At 39.4% G+C, this 22,128-nt stretch overlaps 1 protein-coding gene across 3 annotated transcripts in view; it reads right to left on the minus strand.

Annotated features, from left to right (window-relative positions):
* KIF24 (kinesin family member 24) overlaps positions 1-22,128 on the minus strand; it is a 60,887-nt gene that overhangs the window by 14,885 nt on the left and 23,874 nt on the right. For all 3 annotated transcript variants that reach the window (XM_046664384.1, XM_046664382.1, XM_046664383.1), the window contains 5 exons: positions 17,660-17,757; positions 13,788-14,003; positions 10,638-10,725; positions 2,665-2,786; positions 1,751-1,856 (listed from right to left, as the gene is read on the minus strand). In XM_046664384.1, the coding sequence (XP_046520340.1) occupies positions 1,751-1,856; positions 2,665-2,786; positions 10,638-10,725; positions 13,788-14,003; positions 17,660-17,757 (630 nt within the window). The remainder of the gene's footprint in view (positions 1-1,750; positions 1,857-2,664; positions 2,787-10,637; positions 10,726-13,787; positions 14,004-17,659; positions 17,758-22,128) is intronic.

Below are 22,128 nucleotides of genomic sequence, written 5' to 3' on the forward strand. Positions count from 1 at the left end.
TAATGATTATAAAGTGTTATAATAATACAAACACACAAAAAAAGTAAACAACAACAACACACTCATTGGTCATGTTTAGGTTACTAGGACACCAACTCATTCTGAGAACTGGTGAGTAAAGGCAAAAAGTCAAGCATTCATCTTGCCTCCACTGTATAAACTAAATTTCAGGACAATCAGATAGTTTTGGGAAAGTTCTTTCCAACTAATAAAAACGGAAGGAATATTAGAATTAGAATATCACCATTTTGGAATCCCTAATGAAACAATGGACACAGGCGATGCTCATCAACGACTGCTAAAACCATTAGTTGAAAAAGGCTGATGGGAAACTTCATACTGGAGGAACTAGGCTGACAACATTTGAATTTTTCTTAATTCTTAACATCACAAAAAGAGACAATCAGACGTTCTGTACCTCCTGATGTGTTCCTATAGGAAGTCCAAGAACCACCTATGAATCGTTCTTGCCAAAAAAATAAACCTAAATCTGATCAAGCTTCTAGATTAGCACTTTCCCATAGAAATATGTATTTCCCAATAGAAATATATTTACACAAATGCAAACCATATATGTAATATTAAATTTCTAATAGCCACCTTAAAAAAATAGATGAAATTATATATACTATATAATTATGTATAATATTCCATATATAATATACAATATGTATGTAATATATATAAAATATGTAATCTTAATTATATATTTTAGTTAATCCAATACACCCGACAGTATTATTTCAGCATGTACATCAATGTGGAAAAATATTGAGACATTTTACATGCTTCAAAATCCAGTGTGTATTTTACTCTTAGAGCACACTGCAATTCAGACTTGCCGCATTTCAAGTGCTCAGGAGCCACATGTGGTTTAGTGGCTACCATATTGGACAGAAAAAATATAGATCTTAATCACTTTAAAGAAAATATAGACAATGGAGTACCAGGTTAAACATCAATGTGGGGATGCAGTCAGCCTAATCCAGAATGTGGGAAATCCCACAGGACAAGTGACCTAGTTTTCTTCAACAAATACATTGATATAAAAAAAAGAGAGAGAAGAACTCATATGGAATACGAGACAGATGAACCAAAAACAATCCAAGGATCTTGTTTGCATCTTGATTTGAACAAACCAACTGTAAAAAGACAAGTGGAGAAATTATAACACTTACTGGATAACAGACAACATTAAATAATTATTTCTTTAGGTATGATAATGGTATTATGGTTGTAATAAAAAATAAGAGTCCATTGAGATATATAATGAAACATTTGTGGAAAAAATGACATGATAACAGAATTTGCTTTAAAATAATCCAACTGGGGAAGGGAAGGTTGGTTAGATTTTCACATGTTGAAGGTGGGTGGGTGACAAGTATTTGGGAGATCATTATACTATCTGTTCTACTTTCGTATGTTTGAAAAATTAATACAGTTTTAAAACTTGATGAGAGGGCGAAAGCTAACCTAAGTTAACCATTCAGTAACTGCAGAAATACTTCTCTGTTCCTAATTGGCAGGCACTGACCAGAGGAAGAGAGGGCAGGGAAAGAAGGGAAGAGGGGCCTAGAATTGTGAGAGTCTGACTGAGCAGCCTCCAGCTCCGACCCTGGAATTCCACTGCCAGATAACAGCACACCCTTGCTCTGCTGAGTCCATGCCACCCTCACCCCTCTGGCTGCATGTAAAGCGGGGCAAAATCTCTCATGGACGATTTTTAGATTAAAGCTTTCAAACAACTTACAGCCAGAAGACTCTGGTTTATTTCTGCACCTTCCATCTTCGTCTGTCTATCTGAGTCTCTGGCATCCGCTGCTCTTTCACTGCCAGCCAAGTCAATAAAAGAGATCCTAGAGAAAAGACACAGCAGGGATGACTTCTTTGGGGCTTTGGTTTATTTTTACATCAGTCAGCATTTTGTGATGGCAGGAAGAAATTAACACTGGCCCATCCTTGTTAAAGACAAGACATTACTGTCAGCTTTCCAAAAGTATCGCAAGATTCTGATCTGTCAGCTGCTGCTGGCATGGTTCACTTAGACACTTCCGCTTGTTTTAATCATTTGTGAGAAAGTATGAGTGAAATTAATAAAACATTCTTCCCATAAGGCTAAATGACCACAATGCAAATCACTTAGGTGACCACTTAGATAATTAAATAGAAACTTTTGTGGGCTGCTTTCCAGCCAAAAAAAAAATGAAAGAAAGAGAAGAAAAAAAAAAAGACTCATTACTCAGAGGTGAGATAGGCTCATCCATCAGTGTGGCAGAGCTCGCTAAGATAGCACCAGAGAAGGAATGAATGTACCCAATTGTCTTATGGCTTCTTTCAAGAAGGATGGATTAATTTTTCTTTTTTTTTTTGCCTGTAAGCTCTCTGAGATGCATTCCCTGCTACTCCTATACTGATTCTGTGTTTCACGTTAGAAGCAATCAATGTCCCTTTTAATAACTAAGGGTTGACCAACAATAGGTCATTACTTCATGGTTAATCAACTGATGGCACTTTCGTGCAATGATTTATTTCAGCTAACTACTCTACACTGTATCCCTGAAATAAAGAAGTCCTTGGTGGCAGGGTCCTGCTGTTGATAACACATATTTCAAAGCCACATTAGGGAAAGCAGACAATGCAATTCCCTGCAGATTTCCAGCTCACCTGCCAAACGTCCTCTTGGCTGAATCTTTGACCTGAATTTGGATGACAGCATGGGAACGGGAGGAGTCTGCATTAACTCCAGTGGCCCCGGTGCTGCGCTCCTTGCTGCCCTTCAGGATCACCTGAAAATAAAAGCCACTGGGTGACTTCACCAAGGAGTAAACAAAGCTGTCCGGCTCCTGAGATTGGCTAAGGGCGGCAGAGACCAGACATGGAACTCTGTCAGTATGCTGCAGTTTTTCCCTCCATGAGAAAAGCTGCCTAAACTCTAAATCATAGAGAGTAAGTACCCAACAGCAATGAAAATAATGTGGAATACTAATCTTGGGGGAGAACATTCAACAGCTCAAGAGCTAATTTACTTCTTGATCTCATATATTCTTTTTAATTTATTTGATGGATTTAGCCTGACTAAAATCCCCAGGGCATAACTTGGCTCCAAAACATGGTCCCATAATACCCATCTATCTTGGCAACTGAAGCAAATGTGCATCCTGGTGACTGATCACATCCCCCTGGTCAACCAGAATGCAGTCACCAAGGAGGCCAGGCCCGATGTGTGGGAACATGGAAGTGACGAGTTATCGTGATTGCCATGAGCCCATGATTTCCCTTGAGACCAACGCCCCTCCTAATAGAAGTAAAGACTACCTTGGGTCCCTCTGGCCACAAGGGAATCAGAGAGAGGAGGTGAAGCCTCAGGACTGGCCTCTAGCCACTGAAAACACAGCCAGAAATGAACATGCTGCTCTGATTTTGGACATGGGGAGGAGTGTTGATTACTGAGAAGAAACAAGATGAAGAACTTTAAAAATATTATTTGATAGGATCCTCACAACAGCCTAATGTGAGGTGAGTATGGTTATTATGTCCAGTTTACAGCTGAGGAATAAACTCAGAGGGTGATTTGCTCACAAACGGCTGTGGTGTGGCAGAACCAAATTCCACGTCCAATATGTCGGACTCCAAAGCCCACGTGGTTTCCACCGCACTGGGGCACTTATGATAAATTCATTTATTCTGCAGTAAATTAAGGGTAAGGAAGTCCTATCTCATTTTTTCCTCAATCTCTCAGAATTTCACTTTATATCATACTCAATGTAGCCACAGTTTCCAAATTAAGAGTCCAAAAGATGACAGAGTCAAACTTCAACAATAAGCCATAAAATATCTTAACAAGCAGGGGCAAGTGGCTTTTTAAAAATTTAACTAACTGACAATAAGTTCCTCCACGGTCTAAGTAACAGCTATGCTTCTAAAGACTATCTGTATGTGGGATTTAGAATTGTATTTCAGAATCATATTTTATTTTTTTAACTTTATTAAGAATCATATTTTAAATGCATTTTGTAAATAGCGTGCTAAAAGTTTAAAGGGACCATGAGGGACTATGATGAATCCTTTTGCAGAGAAGAATCTGTTAATTTATAAAACTAGATTATTAACTGCATAGGTAACATGTTGCTGCTAATCAGGAATCAGACCAGTAATCCCTTACGCCGGGTGTGGCAAGTACCAAAAAAACCACTGCCAACTAAGCTTCGATGCTGACTAGGTCACTTAAGGCCATCTCTGTGACTGAACCATCTAGTTTAAACGCACTTCCTTATCCTGGCCTCTCTGCATTGCTCTGACTTCGTGCTTACGTAAACTGTAATGCAACGATGATGGATCATCTTAGACTGTATTGTTGTTTTTATCAAACTTTTTTCTCTTTTTCATTAGAAAAGTAAGACATGCTTGCTGCGGAAAAGTTGGAAAATATAGGAAAAAAAAGAAGAAAATATATACCTCCTATAATCCCAGAGTTAACAAGATCCTGGTGTATTTCCTCCTAAGTTTCAGGATTCTCATTGCTCTTTTGATTTTTCTGTCTTTTACAAACCCCATGAAGAGACAGGGGAGATCTTTTAAACCTCTGCATTTGTGTAAGCAACATGCTTGATGGATAAAGGAAGGATCACAGAGGGACAGAAGCCAGGTGCCTTCTGCCACAAGTGAGTAATAACGCTACTTCTGCTGGGACCTAGGGAGAGCTCAGAAAGGCCTCCAGGCCATACCTAGCCAGCAACTGTGGACACTGTCAGAAAGTTGAAAGGATGGCCTTGTGGTTCACCCCCGGGGCGGGGGGGGCGCCAAGAAAGACCAGCTTCTGGGGTTCCATTATAGAGTTTTATGCCTGGCTTTCACTGTACCTTGTCCACCATGATGTTACTAGGTGCCTGTGAGTGCATCTCAGAAAACCTAACATGTTGAGGTAAGCTTTCCTAAAATCTCTTTTAGGGGAGGCATGAAGGAATTTTTGGTCCTTGGTCCAGTTTCCTCAGCCTTCACTCACAGCCTGCAATCACCATGCCTTTCAGAAATTGTGGAATAAAACAGCTGAGCTCTAAGGAGTAAAAACGAGGCAGTTTGTGAAGAGCATGAGACAAACTTTTATAAACGATACAATTCAAGTGTAGCAGTGAAGAGAGTGAAATCTGAAGTTGGACATCTGGGTTCACATGCCAGCTCTGATATGTGGTTGTGCAAACTTTTGCAAATCACTTAACTTTTTAGGGTTCCAGTTTCTTATCTATAAAATGGTAGTCTCCTAGGTTACTTATGAGGATTCAAAAAGATAATACATGTAAAGCACTTAGTACCATGATTGCTACATGGTAAGTTCTCAATAAATATTAACTTTTAAAAAGATACTAAAGAACTAACATCATGTACACTTTCAAACGTTATCTGTTTTCAAAAATGTAAAACAATCAGAGTTTCACGAGGGAACAGAGCTTTATAATCAACATGAGATTCCACAGGCTCCCTAGTATAAGTAAAAATAAATAAATAAAGAGGGGAAAAGAGAGACAATCTATTTGGGGGAAACGCAAGTCTAGGAGCAGAGCAAAATTAATGCAATGACCTTAAAAACCACTAGCCCCCTTTTCTTCTCACTACCTCCTCTTCCTCAAACTCCCTTTCATAACTGAAGTCTATCCAGCAAGTTTCTACACGCATGTCCTTTAGACAACACAGGTTACATGAGTAGTGAAATGAGGACCTGCTACAATAGAAAGTAGAGACAAGTGCTGAATTCCATGGCACTGAGAAACACTCAAGGACTTATTAACAGATGTGACAAATTGAGCTAGCATCACAGTAAGCATATTATTATCTCATTTCCTTTTCTATCACCCAACCCAGTCATCTACTATCATGCACATGTTTCAGGCTCAGAAAGGTAAAGGACACGCTCAGAGGCGCACGGAACTGAGACCCAGCTCTGTGTGGGTATACGGCTTTCATCACTGAGCTTCCTGCACAACTACCAAAGAAGGACAGGACAGGCCCTATGTAGACATTCAGTCTCCGTCACCTGTGTACGACTGACATTCATCTAGGCAGGCTCTTGCTATGCGGGCCTCTGCTACCAATTACAGCCAAGGCAATGATAAAACATGAAACAGATTTATTAGAAGTTTAGGAATGGATATCTGGAAGTACATGAAATGGCTGTAGGAATGACTTAAAAACCTGTAAATCTCTACAACTGAAAGAATGCCCATCAATTGCCTGACAGACAAAATCTTGATTCTAAATCTGGATGAGTCAGTGAATCCTCTGCATGGGGAGGGAAGTCCTGGTGCCTGCATCAGTAAGACCAGGTAATAAACTACACCTAGGAGAAACTTCCTGAAGGAAGGACCATCCCACGTGAAAAATGAAGCTGCCAGTTGTGCAGGCTGGCAACAAGTGGCGACGCCTGAGTGAGCCTGAGGGTGATCTCTGAGGGTAACACTTGATGGTAATGCCCGAGAATGACACTTGAGCGAACACATGGGTGATACCTGAGTAAGCATGAATGGTGACAACTGAGAGAGTGCAAGTGTGACACCTGAGTTAGAAAGTGCTGTTGTTTCAAGTCAATAAATGTTTATGAGGGTAACTGTGTCAGATATCCATAATTTATATCAACTTTCCACTCTGATCTCAGCTAGCTTCCTTCTTGTACAACTTCATGTGTATTACAGACTGAGGGTATCAATGGTGATAATACGTTGACTAACAAGAAACTTGTTTCTGCTTTTCTTAGGAAACATAACTTAGGCTACAGCAGTGCCATAAACTCTGCCAGGAAGAGAGTGTGATGGATACCAGACTGTCCATCAGCACAGTTACAGCCCACAGCCGAAGGAAAGGGATTCCTAGCAGTGTTTGCTCCTTTCTCATGCGACTGGTCTAATCTCCAGGGACAAAGGCATTGCGAGGACCAACTCTCCTGAAACTCCCAGGTAAATGAAGGAATGGCTGGGGGAGGTGGGAACAAGAGGACCACAGGGAATAGATGTGTGAGCAACAATGTCCTTAGGACTCCATAGTGCAGGGAGCTCTGGACAGGTTAACAATGGTTACAGTGTTGAAGGAGCCCCTTCAACACGTCCCAAATACTTGTTCTGCACCCACCTTTGAAGAACACTTTGCAGAATCACTAGAAAGGGGCTCTTGGCTCTTAGGTGACCCTCTAAAACAGTCACACTCAGGTGCTATCTTCAGGTTTTGGATCCTAGGGCTCAGGAATCTGATAATTACACAAATATGAGGTCCCAACCCTTAAACAAACTTTACCTATTTGTCCTGGGAAAGAGAAACTGTTAGAAAAAGACACATTGATGGTGAGCCACTCTGCCATTTCACACACCCAGTTCCTTGGAGAGGCATATTGTGAAGCTCTTCTAAAGGTGGGTATCGTTAAGTACATAGCCTGTCCTTCCAGCCTTCTCTCTTTGACTCTAGCTTTGCTGGATACACTAGAAGAATGACTCTGATGGCTACATGGTTAGAATCATCCGTGGAGCTTCTAAAATAATACCCACCTTCAAACATTGCTGGTGGGAATGTAAAATGGTGCAGCCACTTTGGAAAACAGTTTGGCAGTTCCTCAAGAAGTATGACCCAGCAATTCCACTTCTAGGCACATACTCAAGAAAATGGAAAACACACGCCCACACAAAAACTTGTACATGAATGTTCATAGCAGTGTTATTCATAATAGCTAAAAAGTGGAAACAACCTACATGTCCAACAACTGATGAACGAATAAATAAAATATGGTATATCCATACAATAGCATATTATTCAGCCATGAAATGGAATGAAATACTGAGACATGCTATAACATGGATGAACCTTGCAAGTATTATGCTAAGTGAAAGAAGCCAGAGACAAAAGGCTGCATGCTGTATGATTCCATTTATATGATATGGCCAGAAAAGGCAAATCCATAGAGGAAGAAATTAGTGGTTGCCAGGCACTGGGGGCAGGGGAAACAAAGAGTAACTGCTAATGGTACAGTATTTCATTCTGGCGTAATGAAAATGTTCTGGAATTAGATGTTGGTGATGGCTGCATAACTTTTTGAAAATCCTAAAAAAAATCACTGATTTGTATATTTTAAAAGGGTGAATAATATGGTATATGGGTTATATCTCAATAAGAAAATTATATTTGTACACTTTAAAAAGGTGAATTTTAAGGTATGTGAACTATATGTCAATTTAAAATAATAATAATAATAACCTGCATCTGGGCCTCCTCCCTGAGAGATTCTGACTTAACTGGCTTCAGGGGGACTCAAGCAAGCATTGAAAGACATTACGATGAAACCAGAAAGACAAGCCACAGAGTGAGACAACATGCTTATGACACAGATAACTGATAAAAGACTCACACCCAGAACATCAGTAAGAAAAAGACAAAAACCCAGAAATGAGGAAAAGACCCGAACTGGCATTCCCAAAGGAGGAAATCCGAGAGATAAGTTACAACTATGAAAAGCTATTCAATTTCACTCTCAACCAGCAAAATGCAAAGTAAAACCACAATGAGTTATAATTAAACACCTCCAGACTGGCACCAATTCAAAAACCAATAAAGGGGTGGGAGGATGAAGAGCAGCGGGACTGCTCGTATGCTGCTGGTGGGAGTCTACACCACTGTGGAAAACAGCTGGCATCGTCTAGGAAGTGGAAGATACGCATGTCCTCTGATCCAGTCATTTCACAACTGTATAGATATATATCCTAGAGAACTCATATACTGTGTACTGAAATACATGTACAAAGACACTGACAGCTGCATTGTTCAGAATAGCCCCCAAAGAGAAACAACCCCAACTGTCCATTAACAGAATAGTTAAATAAATTATAGTATATTCATATGATTGAATATTGTACAGCAAACGAAAATGAATAAACTATAGCCATATGGAAAAATAACAGAGAAAAATAACTCAAAAGCATAATGTTGAGCAAAAGAAGGAAGACACAAAAGAATATATACAGTGCGACTCTATTCATACACAGTTAAAAAATAAGCAAAAACTAAGCTATATGGTTTATGGATGAATACACAGGTGGTAAAGCTGTAACAAGGAAGAAAGTCATTAGCATAAAAGTCAGGATAGCAAGGGAGTGTGACTGGGAGGTTGTTCGGGGACATGGCAATGCTGCAATGTTCTATTTCTTAACATGGGTAGTTGATTATGAGGGTGCTTGTTTCTTTCTACTGTACATGTTTAGGTTTTATGCATTTTCCTATATAGTGCTATTTTTTTAAGTAAGAAAAAAAGCTCCATATTGATCTAATGTAAAGCCAGGGTTGAGGACCACTGCATTAAAGGTAGGTCCACCAGAAATATAATTGGATTTAAGTTAATAAATGCCCACAACAGGAAAATATATATATAAATATTCTAAACTGTTAATAGTGGATATCTCAGTGGGGAATGGGGAGCAGGGTACAGTAAATTAGAAGGGACTTTATTTTTCTGTCTTCTTACATATTTTTGTAATGTTTAGATTTAATAATAAGCATTACTTTGGTTATAATAAAAAGATAACTTTTAATAAAAGAAGCAGATTTTAAAATACCTGTGGAAAGATACACAAAAAATTTTTTGAAAATTAGTTGTCTCAGGAAAACGGAATGGAAGGGCTATTTTCATTGTACCTTTTGAATTCTGAACCCATGTGAGAGTATTATCTATTAAAATTTTTTTTTTTTTGCCACAGAGGATTTTTATTTTTTATTAATGTTATGATAGATTACAACCTTGTGAGATTTCAGTTGTACATTATTGTTAGTCATGTTGTGGGTACACCACTTCCCCCTTTGTGCCCTCCCCCAACCCCCCCTCTTCCCTGGTAACCACCGATCAGATCTCCTTGTCAATATGTTAACTTCCACCTATGAGTGGAGTCATATACAGTTTGTCTTTTTCTGTGTGGCTTATTTCGCTTAACATGATACCCTCGAGGTCCATCCATGTTGCTGCGAATGGACCAATTTTGTTCTTTTTTATGGCTGAGTAGTATTCCATTGTGTATATATGCCATATCTTCTTTATCCAATCATCAGTTTCTGGGCATTTAGGTTGGTTCCACGTCTTGGCTATTGTAAATAATGCTGCAATGAACATAGGGGTGCAAGGGACTCTTGGGATTTCTGATTTCAGGTCCTTAGGATAGATACCCAGTAGTGGGATGGCTGGGTCATAGGGTATTTCTATTTTTAACTTTTTGAGAACTCGCCATACTGTTTTCCATAGTGGCTGCACCAGTTTGCATTCCCACCAACACTTCTATTAAAATTTTTATTTAAAATAAGAAAAATATTTCTCTTCAGCAGCTTTGCCCAAAGCCCACCACCAGAGATACATATCAGCAGCCTCTGAAACCTGCCCAGGAGTATCCTCTCATGCATCAGGTTCTCCTACAGGCCTACCTCCCACTACCACGGCACTGAGACAGTGACCTCGTAGAGAAAGGAGCTATTCTCTCAGAGGAGGACTCACTTTACAAATGTGAAGTGGTGTGCCTGTCATTGCCCTCTGCCCAAATCTGAGTCCATTATACTTGCTAGATAGCAAACGAATTCTTTCTTTGTCCTTAGGCGCTACAGTGGGGTAGTAAGGAAGGAAGAGTTACCTCTAAGAGGAGCTCCACACTATCCACCTGAAGCTCTTGCAGGCCCACTATCTGCACCACATGCTTGCTATCTTCTCTTGCGAAGAGCCTGAAGATGCAAGAACATGGTTGGTATAGCAGAGCTTCCATAACAGACTTCGTTCTCGCCTCCCCAGAAATCACCCCACCACGCCCCGACTAAGCGGCAGTTTTCCTGTTTGGGTAGGATTAATGTGCACTCTCTCTGCCCACTCCCACACCTCCTAACTCCAGCCTCAGGCTCCAGGGGTCATCCTTGATTGTTGTAAACAAATCGGCAATTTGTTGAACAATTAAAAGAATGAATGTATAACCCAGATCTATGAGAATCAGTGGATGGTGTATTCCTGGTTACAGTGATTGGTTCAGGAGTGGATATGGGATCTCTGCTGGTCCAATCAAAATAAAGTACCCATCTCTGGTTGTTAGGTGCCTGGGGGTGGGGTGCCCTCTCTTTCTCTCTGGGAGTGAAAGCATGTGGCCCTGGGAGCAGTGGCAGCCATTTTGCACCCACAAGAGAGACAGTTTTGGAATGAAGCTAACACCACAGAAGGTAGAGCAGAGAAATGCAAAGAAACTGGGTCCTTATAACATCCCTGAGCTGCTGGAGTAAAAAGACCCTAAGATCTGACTGTCCTGTAGGCTTTCTAGTTACATGAGCCGATGACCTCCCTAAATGCTTAAGCAAGTATAAGTGGGGTTTTACTTTACTTGCAACATAAGGAGTCCTGATATACATTCTAAGGGAGCAAGGAAGAGTTGGTGCTGCAACCGAATGCCTCAGGCCTGTGTGTAAGATCATGAATGATTATGGGCTACCATCATCATTAAATCAGATACAGCAAGGGGCATACATTGAATCTATCAAAGACTCTAAGGTTATGTTTCTCCCTTAATAAGACAGTGATTAAGATTTAAAATGGAATTCTACTTCATAGCCAAAAAAGAACTGATTTTCTCAAAAAATTTTTTTTCTCAGTCAGTGCTTCACCTTAAGCTTCCAAATTTTTACAGAAGGATAGGACGAAAACAGCCTCACCAATGCCCATGACCTTTCAGTAAACAACTCTGCTGGAACAGTTAGGCTTCTGGATAAATGAAGGATCTGGCTTTCTGAGTCCTCATGTCACTCCCTGACCATACTCCCCAGGCCTCATGCCCTGAGCTCACCCCAGAAAGGTTCTTAACAAACAGCCCAAAATGTACTGATGGAATTTTAAATCCTATAAGCAAGACGTGGTGGTGAAGTTCGTGTGCTCCACTTTGGTGGCCTCGGGTTTGCGGGTTTGGATCCTGGGTGCAGACCTACACGTTGCTTATCAAGCCATGCTGTGGTGGCGTCCCACAGACAAAACAGAGGAAGACTGGCACAGACGTTAGCTCAGGGACAATCTTCCTCATCAAAAAAAAAAGTTAATCTGAAGATCCTTAAACTGGTTTCTAGTTTCAGAGGTGGACTGAGCATATATACTTCTATCTACCTTTGTCAAAGCCCCACTATTATTACAGAAAATATATTTTAGTAAAAAAACAACGGATAGATCATAACAGCTCTAAACAAACAAGAAAGAGTGCCACCAGTGGACCAGGACATTTCAGAAGTCCCAAAAAGGTAGGAAACAAAGAGATATTAACCTATTAGTCAGCGGTGCTAAAAAAACCAAAAAACCTACAGCCCACTTGCAGATTAAGTGTGGGTCTTCCTTAGTGAGCCCAGAGAACCTTCAAAATCAGGAGCTAGCATCCCCGTGGCTACAATTAAAGAACGCCAACATACAGGACAATAAATCTGGGTCATTGGTTCAAGAAGTGCACTCACAAACACACAGCACAGCAGTGGATTTTATTCTCATGCCAACAGTTCTTTAAAGGAGGTGGCCATTCTGACTGGAAGGGGCTCCTAATAAGGGTGTTGGGGTTTGAAAGAGCAGCTGTGACTGAGCTAACTTGAAGCTTCAAACACAACAAAGTCAGGGCAAAAAAGGCTACTCTTCCCCAAAGCAACCCAAGTAGCACCCTCCTTTATTTGGCAGTTGTGTCACAACTGAACCCCAACACCTGTACGTTCTCTGAATTGTGGCATACCTGAAGGTCCCCTTCTTGCTGGAATAGTCCACACGACAGAGGCCTCTCCAGTTATGCTGTTCAACACTCTAGTGCCCCTCTATGATGGGGGCCAGCCCTATCACGGTCTCCCTACCGAACTGGAGCTGCTCCTCCACCCCCACCCCCACCCCCACCCCCACTCTAGTGCTTGTCTGGAGCACGTGGAACTTGCATGTTCTCTTGGACAGCTCCACAGGGATGCCTTTGCTGGGGGCTAGTCTTTTTCTCTAATTTGGTTTCCCCAGCCTTCCAGCATGCTCAGCCTCAACTGACTCCTCTCCACCTGATGTAGCTGCTCCCAACATGTCTCGGGTCTGGCTAGTTCTGTTACGACAACCCTTTATCCTTCCACCTCCCCTACTCCCTTTCTCCTCCCTATTCTCCCAGTCAGTTGATACCTTCACAACTTCATTGCCTCCTATTCAATTAAAGTCATCTGTTCCAACCTAAACAAAACTTTATGCCAGAAAAATGCAATAGGGATTTAAAATCAGAGTTATTGAATATATTTTTACATTACGCTACTATGTTACAAGGGTAATAGTTTAAGCCTTATAAGGGTTAAAGTCTTATGCAAAGAAAAGAGATTTTCTTTTCTTTTGATGGATTTCAGGAGACTATCATTAAGTTTACCCTAAGATTATTGAAAGGAAAAACAAGAGAAAGCGGGAAACATTATTTATCCTTCTTCCAGTGCAATAACAGGTCAGAAGAATAGGAAGGGATTTAAGGACACGTTGATTTCCTGACTTCCTGAAATTATGACATTTTCATAGATCAAAATAAAGAGTTAGTCTTTTGATAAACATTAGGATATTGATCACTTAAAAAAATATTAATGGAAGGAAAATTTACATTTTTCTCTAGCTGAATTGACAGTTAAAAGATATGCATCTTATTTAGCAGACTCTCATTCCATAAAAGGGCATTAAAGTACAAAGCCTCTCATTAAATCCCACGATTCAGTGGGACACTGGCCTACAACAATGATGAACAGATTAACAGTTTCCCACTCATATCCAGTACCTTTTCCTCCTGTTTAGGAGGTCATACAGCTGTCCACAGTAGATTTCATAGAAGCTAATCCACACAAAGAGGTGCTTTCTTGGCTGGGATACTTCTAGTTGCCTGAAGATATCTTTGGCAGCCAGAGCATACAGTCCTGGGTTCTGATGAGTTCCTATCATGGTGTAGGTCTTTCCAGCACCTGTCTGTCCATATGCAAAGCAAGTGGCACTGCCTCTGGGGGAAGAATCATTTGTATCACTTATACATAGCGTGAGAAATGCTGATCTACACATGGATTTTTAATGACAAAAGTCAGGTAGGAAAAGAATCCTTGACAAAATGCAGCTATAAACACACAATCCTTTAAGGAGAGGAGGGCTTTATATTATAAAAACACAGGAAGAGGAAAAAACATTCTCAAAGCAGTAAATGAGTTTTCTTACAGGAATTTTTTATGGAACTGGTAAAACCATAAGACAACTCTGGAAGCTAAGGAAACAACGACTCCATGTGAGGTGCTTTAGAGGATCCTATAGAAGAAGATTTTGTGTTAATTCTGAAAGATAAGTTTGGTGAAAGAACTAATAGAAAATTAAATACAATAAATAACAGAAGATCATACGATAAACAGGATGGTAGTGACCACTCATTTGAATATTAACGAAGTTTAGACAGAAGTGACATCAACGTAAGCAAAATATTTGAGGAAGGACTCACAAAAGAGCTTCTCTCAGGGCCTCAGTTGTTACTTTCATCAATAACTACTGCATTACTTGATTTCTAAGATCCTTTCTAGCCCTGATGTCCTATGATTCTAAGTGCGAATCACTATTCTTGCATGTGGATATGTGTGTGTGCACACACTTGCTGTCTGAGTGTGAAGAACTGTGGAATAAGGTGGAGAGGAGAGTTGGAAGCCAAGATTATCTGAGTCTTGTGGGGCCCAACTATGCAGTACGAAGCAGAGAGTGAGCACAATGTTAGGTAGTACGTAGTTACTGCAGACTCTTGAACAGGGACCACATGGATTAATAACAAAAGTAGCTACTTGCAGCAAGAAAAAGTCTCTGCAGGGACACAGGGGTAGGAGGAGGCTGGAGGTGGGTAGAGAGATAAACACACAGAAAGGGACCTGAAGCCAGATACCAGCCAAAGAAAGAGTGATATGACAAGAGCAAAGGAACCATGGAAGTGTGGGAATTGAGAGACGGGAGCTAATCAGATTTGTCTTTTAAACCATAGCTCCCAGCAGAGTGGGCACTTACATGGGCAGTGGCAAAGTTAGGAAAAAGATTACAGGAGGAAAATTTGAACATGCTGAACAAGATCTAGCAGAATGAGAGTAAAGAATAATATCTACCTTATCTTCTGAACATTTTAGTGATTAGCTTTTTTCAAAAAACAACAAATATGGGCATGAAGAATCTCTTATTACACCTTACATAATTTACATTTAAGTTGTACTTAATTTGCAACTCACTGTTTTTTTATTGGTAATGTCTCAACATTCAAACTCTAACTTATTTTAGAAATATGCTCTCTCAAAAAGCACTCCCTCAGGAACGGCCTAGTAGCATAGTGGTTAAGTTTGCATGTGTTCTGGTTCAGTCGCACCTGGGGTTCATGGGTTTAGATCCCGGGCATGGACCTACACACTGCTTATCAAGCCACACTGTGGCAGGTGTCACACATATAAAATAGAGGAAGATGGGCACAGATGTTAGCTCAGGGCTAACCTTCCTCAGCAAAAAGAGGAGGATTGATGGCAGATGTTAGCTCAGGGCTAGTCTTCCTCAAATGAAGACAAAAACAAAAAAAGCAGCACTCCCTAGATTTGGTGCATAAGAAAGTGAACTTGAAAGATATTTCATTTTTTTAACCTGCTCATAAAAATAACAAAAAAATTTAAGTAACTTCTACAAAACAACAATAAAAAGACTACACAAAAAAAGACCAAATGAAGATATTTGAATGGCCAATAAGCACACAAAAAGATGTACAGTATCATTAGGCATTAAGGAAATTCAAATTAAAAACACAAACAGATACAGTTCCATACCCGTTAGATTGGCTAAAATAAAAAAGACTGACAACACCAAATATGGTGAGGATACAGAACTGCAATTCCCATACATTTCTGCTGGGAGTAGAAAAGCACATCGAAAATTGTTTAACACTTTCTTATAAACATATGCCTATCCTATGACCCAGCAATTCTATTTCTAGTTTTTTTTTTTTTTTTTGAGGAAGATTAGCCCTGAGCTAACATCTGCCACCAATCCTCCTCTTTTGGCTAAGGAAGAGTGGCCCTGGGCTAACATCTGTGTCCATCTTCCTTTATTTTATACTTGGAAGCCTGTCACAGTGTGGATCGATAGGTGGTGCATAGGTCTGTGCCTGGGATCTGAACCAACAAACCCCGGGCCACTGAAGCAGAATGCGTGAACTTAACCACTATGCCACTGGGCCAGCCCCATTTCTAGGTTTTTATCCAAGATAAGTGAAAACATGTCCACAAAAGACTCATATAAGAATGTTTATACAGCTTTATTCATAACAGTCCAAAACTGGAAACAACCCAAATGTCCATCAACAGGAGAATGGATAAACAAATTGTGATAAGTTCACAGAAGAGAATATTACTTAGCAATAAAAACCATGGATACATGCAACAACATGTACTAATATAAAAAAATTATACTAAGCAAAAGAAGCCAGGCATAAAAGAATATATATTGTAATATTTCTATGACATTCTAGACCAGGCAAAACTAATTTATAGCGATAGAAAGCAAGTCAGCGGTTATACAAGACCCGGGGGTGAAGGTGGAGGATTAACTAAAAGGGGATATGAGAACTTTCTGGGGTGAGGGAAATGTTCCACATCCTGTTCCAGGTATTGGCTACTCAGATATATACAACCATCATAACTCATCAAACCTGAATAGTTCTTAAGATCTGTGCACCTTATTATATGTAAATTACACCTCAATTTTTAAAAATTATAAAAGTTATTTAAAAAAATAAAAGTGAAAATACTCTGGAATCAGTAACTCTAGAAGGCTGTTCAGCATTTTCTATCTGTGCGTGCCTACATTTTAAATATACAACAGAAGCCTCTAGTACCTTGTCTGCCCCATTCAATGTTTACTAAGTGTGAATAATTATTTCAAAATTTTAAAAATACATTTCAAAAAAGTAGATAAAGTGATAGTCACTTATTTATCCTACTCCAACGAAAAAATTAACGCAACTATAGCTAGAATACACAATTCCGATTATTAAAAGTTCAGACTAGCTACAACCACTTAAACTTTTTTATTCTGAGGACTTTGATGAAATTATATTGTTGTCAGCTTATATTTGTCTGCTAAGCACAGAGAATCAATATCATGAGTGTAAAGGAAATTCTGCTGAAAATTTCCAAATGCTTGGTAAATCCTGTAAATAGAGACACTGAATTTTTCAGAAGAGTCTGATTTAAATTCATTAGATTAAAACAAAAATCCACGTTTAATTCAAAAGAATTGAGGGCTGGCCCCATGGCCAAGTGGTTAAGTTTGCACACTCCACTTTGGCGGCCCAGGGTTTCACTGGTTCAGATCCTGGGCACAGATATGGCACCACTCATCAGGCCATGTTGAGGCAGTGTCCCACATACCACAACTAGAAGGATCCACAACTAAAATACACAACTATGTACTGGGGGGATTTGGGGAGAAAAAGAAAAAAAACAAATGAAAAAGAAGAAGATTGGCAACAGTTGTTAGCTCAGGTGCCAAACTTCAAAAAAAAAAAGAATTGAAAAGCACAAGTGACATTTATAAAGAAATATGATTTATGGAAGATAGAAAGTAAACACCAAGAGAAGCAAATAATTCCTACCATACCCAGTGAAAATATGCTGAATGAGTGGGTGAGTAGTCTTCATGTAGACATCCCGATTGGTGCACGCCTCACCAAAGACTTCATCGAAATAAAAAACATGCTGAAAAAGAAATTTGGTTTTTATAGAAAGAGACATTTTCTGGATTTTCTTTACCACTATTCTAGTTAACACATGATAAAGGCATAAGACATTTTTAACTAAGAGTAACTGACCATCACAAACAGAGATTAAACAAGTAATCAACAGCTCTCAAATGACAGGGCCTTCTTTTACTTGAGATCTCTGTAGACATGTTTTGTTTTTGGTGAGGAAGATTAGCCCTGAGCTAACATCTGTGCCCATCTTCCTCTATTTTATATGTAGGACGCCTGCCACAGCGTGGGGTGATAAGCAGTGTGTAGGTCCGAGTCTGGGATCCAGGCCTGTGACCCCTGGGCCACCGAAGCGGAGTGTGTGAACTTAACCACTACGCCACCAGGTGGCCCCTGTAGACATGTTCTTATAACGTAAAAACTAAGGCACACAATTTTTGTTCTCACTTAAGTGAAGTAAACTGATGAGTACAAGAGTGAGCCAATCCTCCTCAGGTCAGGAGAGGAACTGAATTCTATGATTTTCCTCATAGCCCAGCTAGGGCCAGCATATTTGAAATTTTGGGGGAATTCTGGGGGAAGATATCCATTCTATAGGTTACATAGCTTAACTTTTTATTCTGTAAACATTCATTGCTCAGCTGGTAGCACGTATATTGCAGTAGGTACTTCAAGGGGCCCACAGATACAGACGTTTTTACCCTACCATTACCCCATCCCACCATCTACAGATGTTAATCCAGACAAATATACCAATGACTATAAGGTGGAAAAAACTTGAAGAACATATGCCCTCTGACTGGGACAGACAGTATGGAAGACTGTACTGAGAACGGACCACGGGAAAGAAGAGGAATTTGAGAGGTAGAGATGGAGGCAGGGAAGATATTCCAGGCACGGGAGAAACACGAGCAAAGAGTCAAAGCAGGAAAGCACACGGAATGTTTAGAGAACAGGGAGAGTTCAATGTGGTTGAAATACAGGTTCTTGGTAGGTAAAAAAGTAAAAGAGAAGGCTAGAATAATGAGTGAGGACTATGTCGTAGGGGTCTTGGAACACCAGCCTTAAGGCAGGGGGTGGAAGGCTCATATTTAATTCAGTCAACAGTGGGAAGACAATAAAAACTTCGCAAAGGAGAGGGATGATCTGAGCCATTTTACTGGAAGATTAATCTGGCTTCACACTGTGAATGGACTGGGAACAGGGAAACTAGTACTTCAGTGGTGAGGTAAGAAAGGTCTAAATTAGATGATGACGACGGAAATAAAGAGGAGATGGACACATGAGAAATTTGGCAAATGACTGGATGTGGGGAGCTGGGGAGAGAAAGGAGTCCAAGATGACCCCCAAATGAAAAACCATTGTAATCTAGAAGAGGAGATATAGGAGACCCCATTAAACTGGCTCTAGAAAGCATTAGTTCAGCAGCCATATTGTCTGCATAATTTAGAGGCTTACGTGTTGGCAGCCCAACTGTATCTGAGTAGAAACCCTAGTAATTTTAAGCCTGACTGTAGCATCATAATGGCTGAGGGCCATTGAGTCCATACACACTGAATGAGAAATGAGGTCCTATCTTCTGCTACCTTTTGGGTCTGCTCTAAATACCCAGTTAAGGAAAAACTGTATGGGCAAATCCAGAAAAATAGACTTGGGTCAATTTATTGTGGGGTACTCTACCCCAGGTTCAATTCTGTTTCCTGTACCATTATATTAGAATGGAAACTTGTTAGGTCATCTGAGAAGAAAATTAAGGCCACAAAGTCAAATTTATCACTTTAAAAAAAATCTCCAGGGGCCAGCCTGATGGCATAGTAATGCTTTGCTTTGGTGGCCTGGAGTTTGCAGGTTTGGATCCTGGGTGCGGACCTAGCACCGCTCATCAAGCCATGCTGTGCCGGCATCCCACACAAAATAGAGGAAGATTGGCACAGATGTTAGCTCAGCGACAATCTTCCCCAAGCAAAAAGAGGAAGATTGGCAACAGGCATTGGCTCGGGGCCAATCTTCCTCACCAAAAACAAAACAAAACAAAATTCCAAAAGTTAGTAGGTGAGAAAAATAATGAATCCGTGCAGCAAGACAAAGAGATCTGTGAACCTCTGGTGCTTTGAAAAATGTGATATGATTTTAAGAATCATAAAATGTTTATAACTGTTGAAGCTGGGTGATAGGTACACTGGGGGTTCATTAAACTTTTGATTAAGCTTGAAAATGGTAGTAATAAGGAGTAAAATATATTTCTAAAATCTGGCTTTAATGAACATGATTTATATCTAACTCATAACTGGTCTTTCAGCAATGAGACAAATCCATTCATTGCTCAAATATTACTGCAGGTTTTCATAGTTAAGTATGACATCAAAAGTAAAAAAATATATATATTTGGCAATTTCAGGAAAATAAGAAAAAGTAAACAGAAGTAAATGTGGGAATACATTTTTTTGGTTTTCTTTTATTTCACTGAGTATATGGTTATTCTTCCTCTCCTTCTGTAAGTGCTCATGAATAACTTTAGCTCTAGAGTAGAAAGCACTTATTGACTGAAGGAATTAGTATGTTTTCTTCCAATAGGATTTAGGTATTGATTTTTTCAGTCGTTTTCTAAGTGTCTTTCATGAAAGACATGTGAACATACATGATGATTATTACAATTCATAAAGTCCTCTGCATCACACATCCTTTCATTTGATTACACTTTATCAATGAGGTTGGACTAACACTCACTTTAGCCTTGATATGATCAAAGTTTCATAGATTATTTTTTAAATAAGTTTTTTTCTGATTATAAAAGTAATCTGTATTTATAGAATATCTCTGGGAAGATATACTTAGAACACATAACAGTGGTTGCCTTCAAGGAAGAAATGAGATTAGAGATACTTTTCATTGCATACCTTTTTGTACCTTTTGATTTTGAAATAGGTAAATCTATTCAAAAGTTTTTACTTTTTATATAAAAGTTACACAGCAGATTGTAGAATATTTCAAAAACAATAGAGAAGAAAATCAAATTATCTATAAATCTTACTACCCAGAGATAGCCACTGTTGACTTTTTGATATATTTCATTCCCATCTTTTCTCTCTATATTTTTTACTTATTTAAGAAACTGTAATGAAACATATACAGATTTGTTTCCTTGTTTTTTCATTTATTATGTTAATATAAAATTTAACGGTAAGCAAGACAGCACACAGCTATGTATATGATCATATATACTAAGTAACAAAAGAAGATAATTAAACGGACACAAAAACCTATTGTTTGAATTCCTGAATAAGTTTAAAAATAAAACCCAAAGAATCTAGGATCAATATTTATTTGCTCTGCTTTACTGTGAACCTCTCTTTTCTTCTTCTTACTTAAGGAAAGAAAAAGTGGGGGTGGGGGCGGGCGGGGGAAGCTCGCCCACCACTTTTATAGCACAGCATTGATAGGTAAGGACTTTGACCTATGAGAGCAAAGGTCCAAAGTTCAAACAGCAGAGAAAGTGCTCTGGAAACTATGGGTATTCAATAAGTATTGACCAATGGTAATGACAAAGAAGTGAAGTTATTGTGTTTTGAGATAATGGAAAAAGACAAAAGATAAGATGATGCCTCCTTGAGGGCATTACTGTGACAGAAGCATCATTAATGCAGTCTTGGGTAGATGGTGATTAGATGGGGCTATTACTATGGCTATAAGTAGCCACAGAACTAGATAGCATTACAACTAATTGGTCATTTGGACCATCTTCAAAATAAATACCTCCCACCTAGGCCTAATAGATTGTGCATTGATCAGCAATCAATAAGGCTGTTCAAGTGATTGGGTTGGTTATACAGTGGCTTAGTAATTTAATGTCCATAGAAAGACTCAGCGAATTACTTCAAATGTCACTGTGAAACCCTACTTCGGTAACTAAAGAAAAAGAAGAACAATTCAAGCATAAAAAGGGGGGAAAGTGTTAACAATTTGACTTCAGTGTTAAAGGATTTATTCTAGCAGAGTAAGATCTCAGCTGACTAAGGTGAATTTCTAGCACACGAGATTAATTCACCACTTTTTTTTCTCTCTACTAGTCTCTACTGGGTTTTGAGGCAAGAAAACGAGAGAGAGAGAGAGGATAGAATGAACACAGTATGAACATTTAGGGAGGCAAATTCAGAGTAAGAGAAACTCTGAATTCCCATATCTTAATATCTGGTGGATTATCCCGTTTTAGATTATTCATAATCGCTTCACAATTTTAAATGTGATACTAAATGACAGTATCTTACATCTATGGAATTTGCTGCTCCCATGTGAGACTGAAGTTATTGCAAGGGTACCTATCAGCTTCAAATAAGTTCCTTTCAGTACTAAACCCTTTCTCCTTGGACTCTTGTGATCA

Source organism: Equus quagga, chromosome 6 (assembly GCF_021613505.1).
Source record: "Equus quagga isolate Etosha38 chromosome 6, UCLA_HA_Equagga_1.0, whole genome shotgun sequence".
NCBI lineage: Eukaryota > Metazoa > Chordata > Mammalia > Perissodactyla > Equidae > Equus > Equus quagga.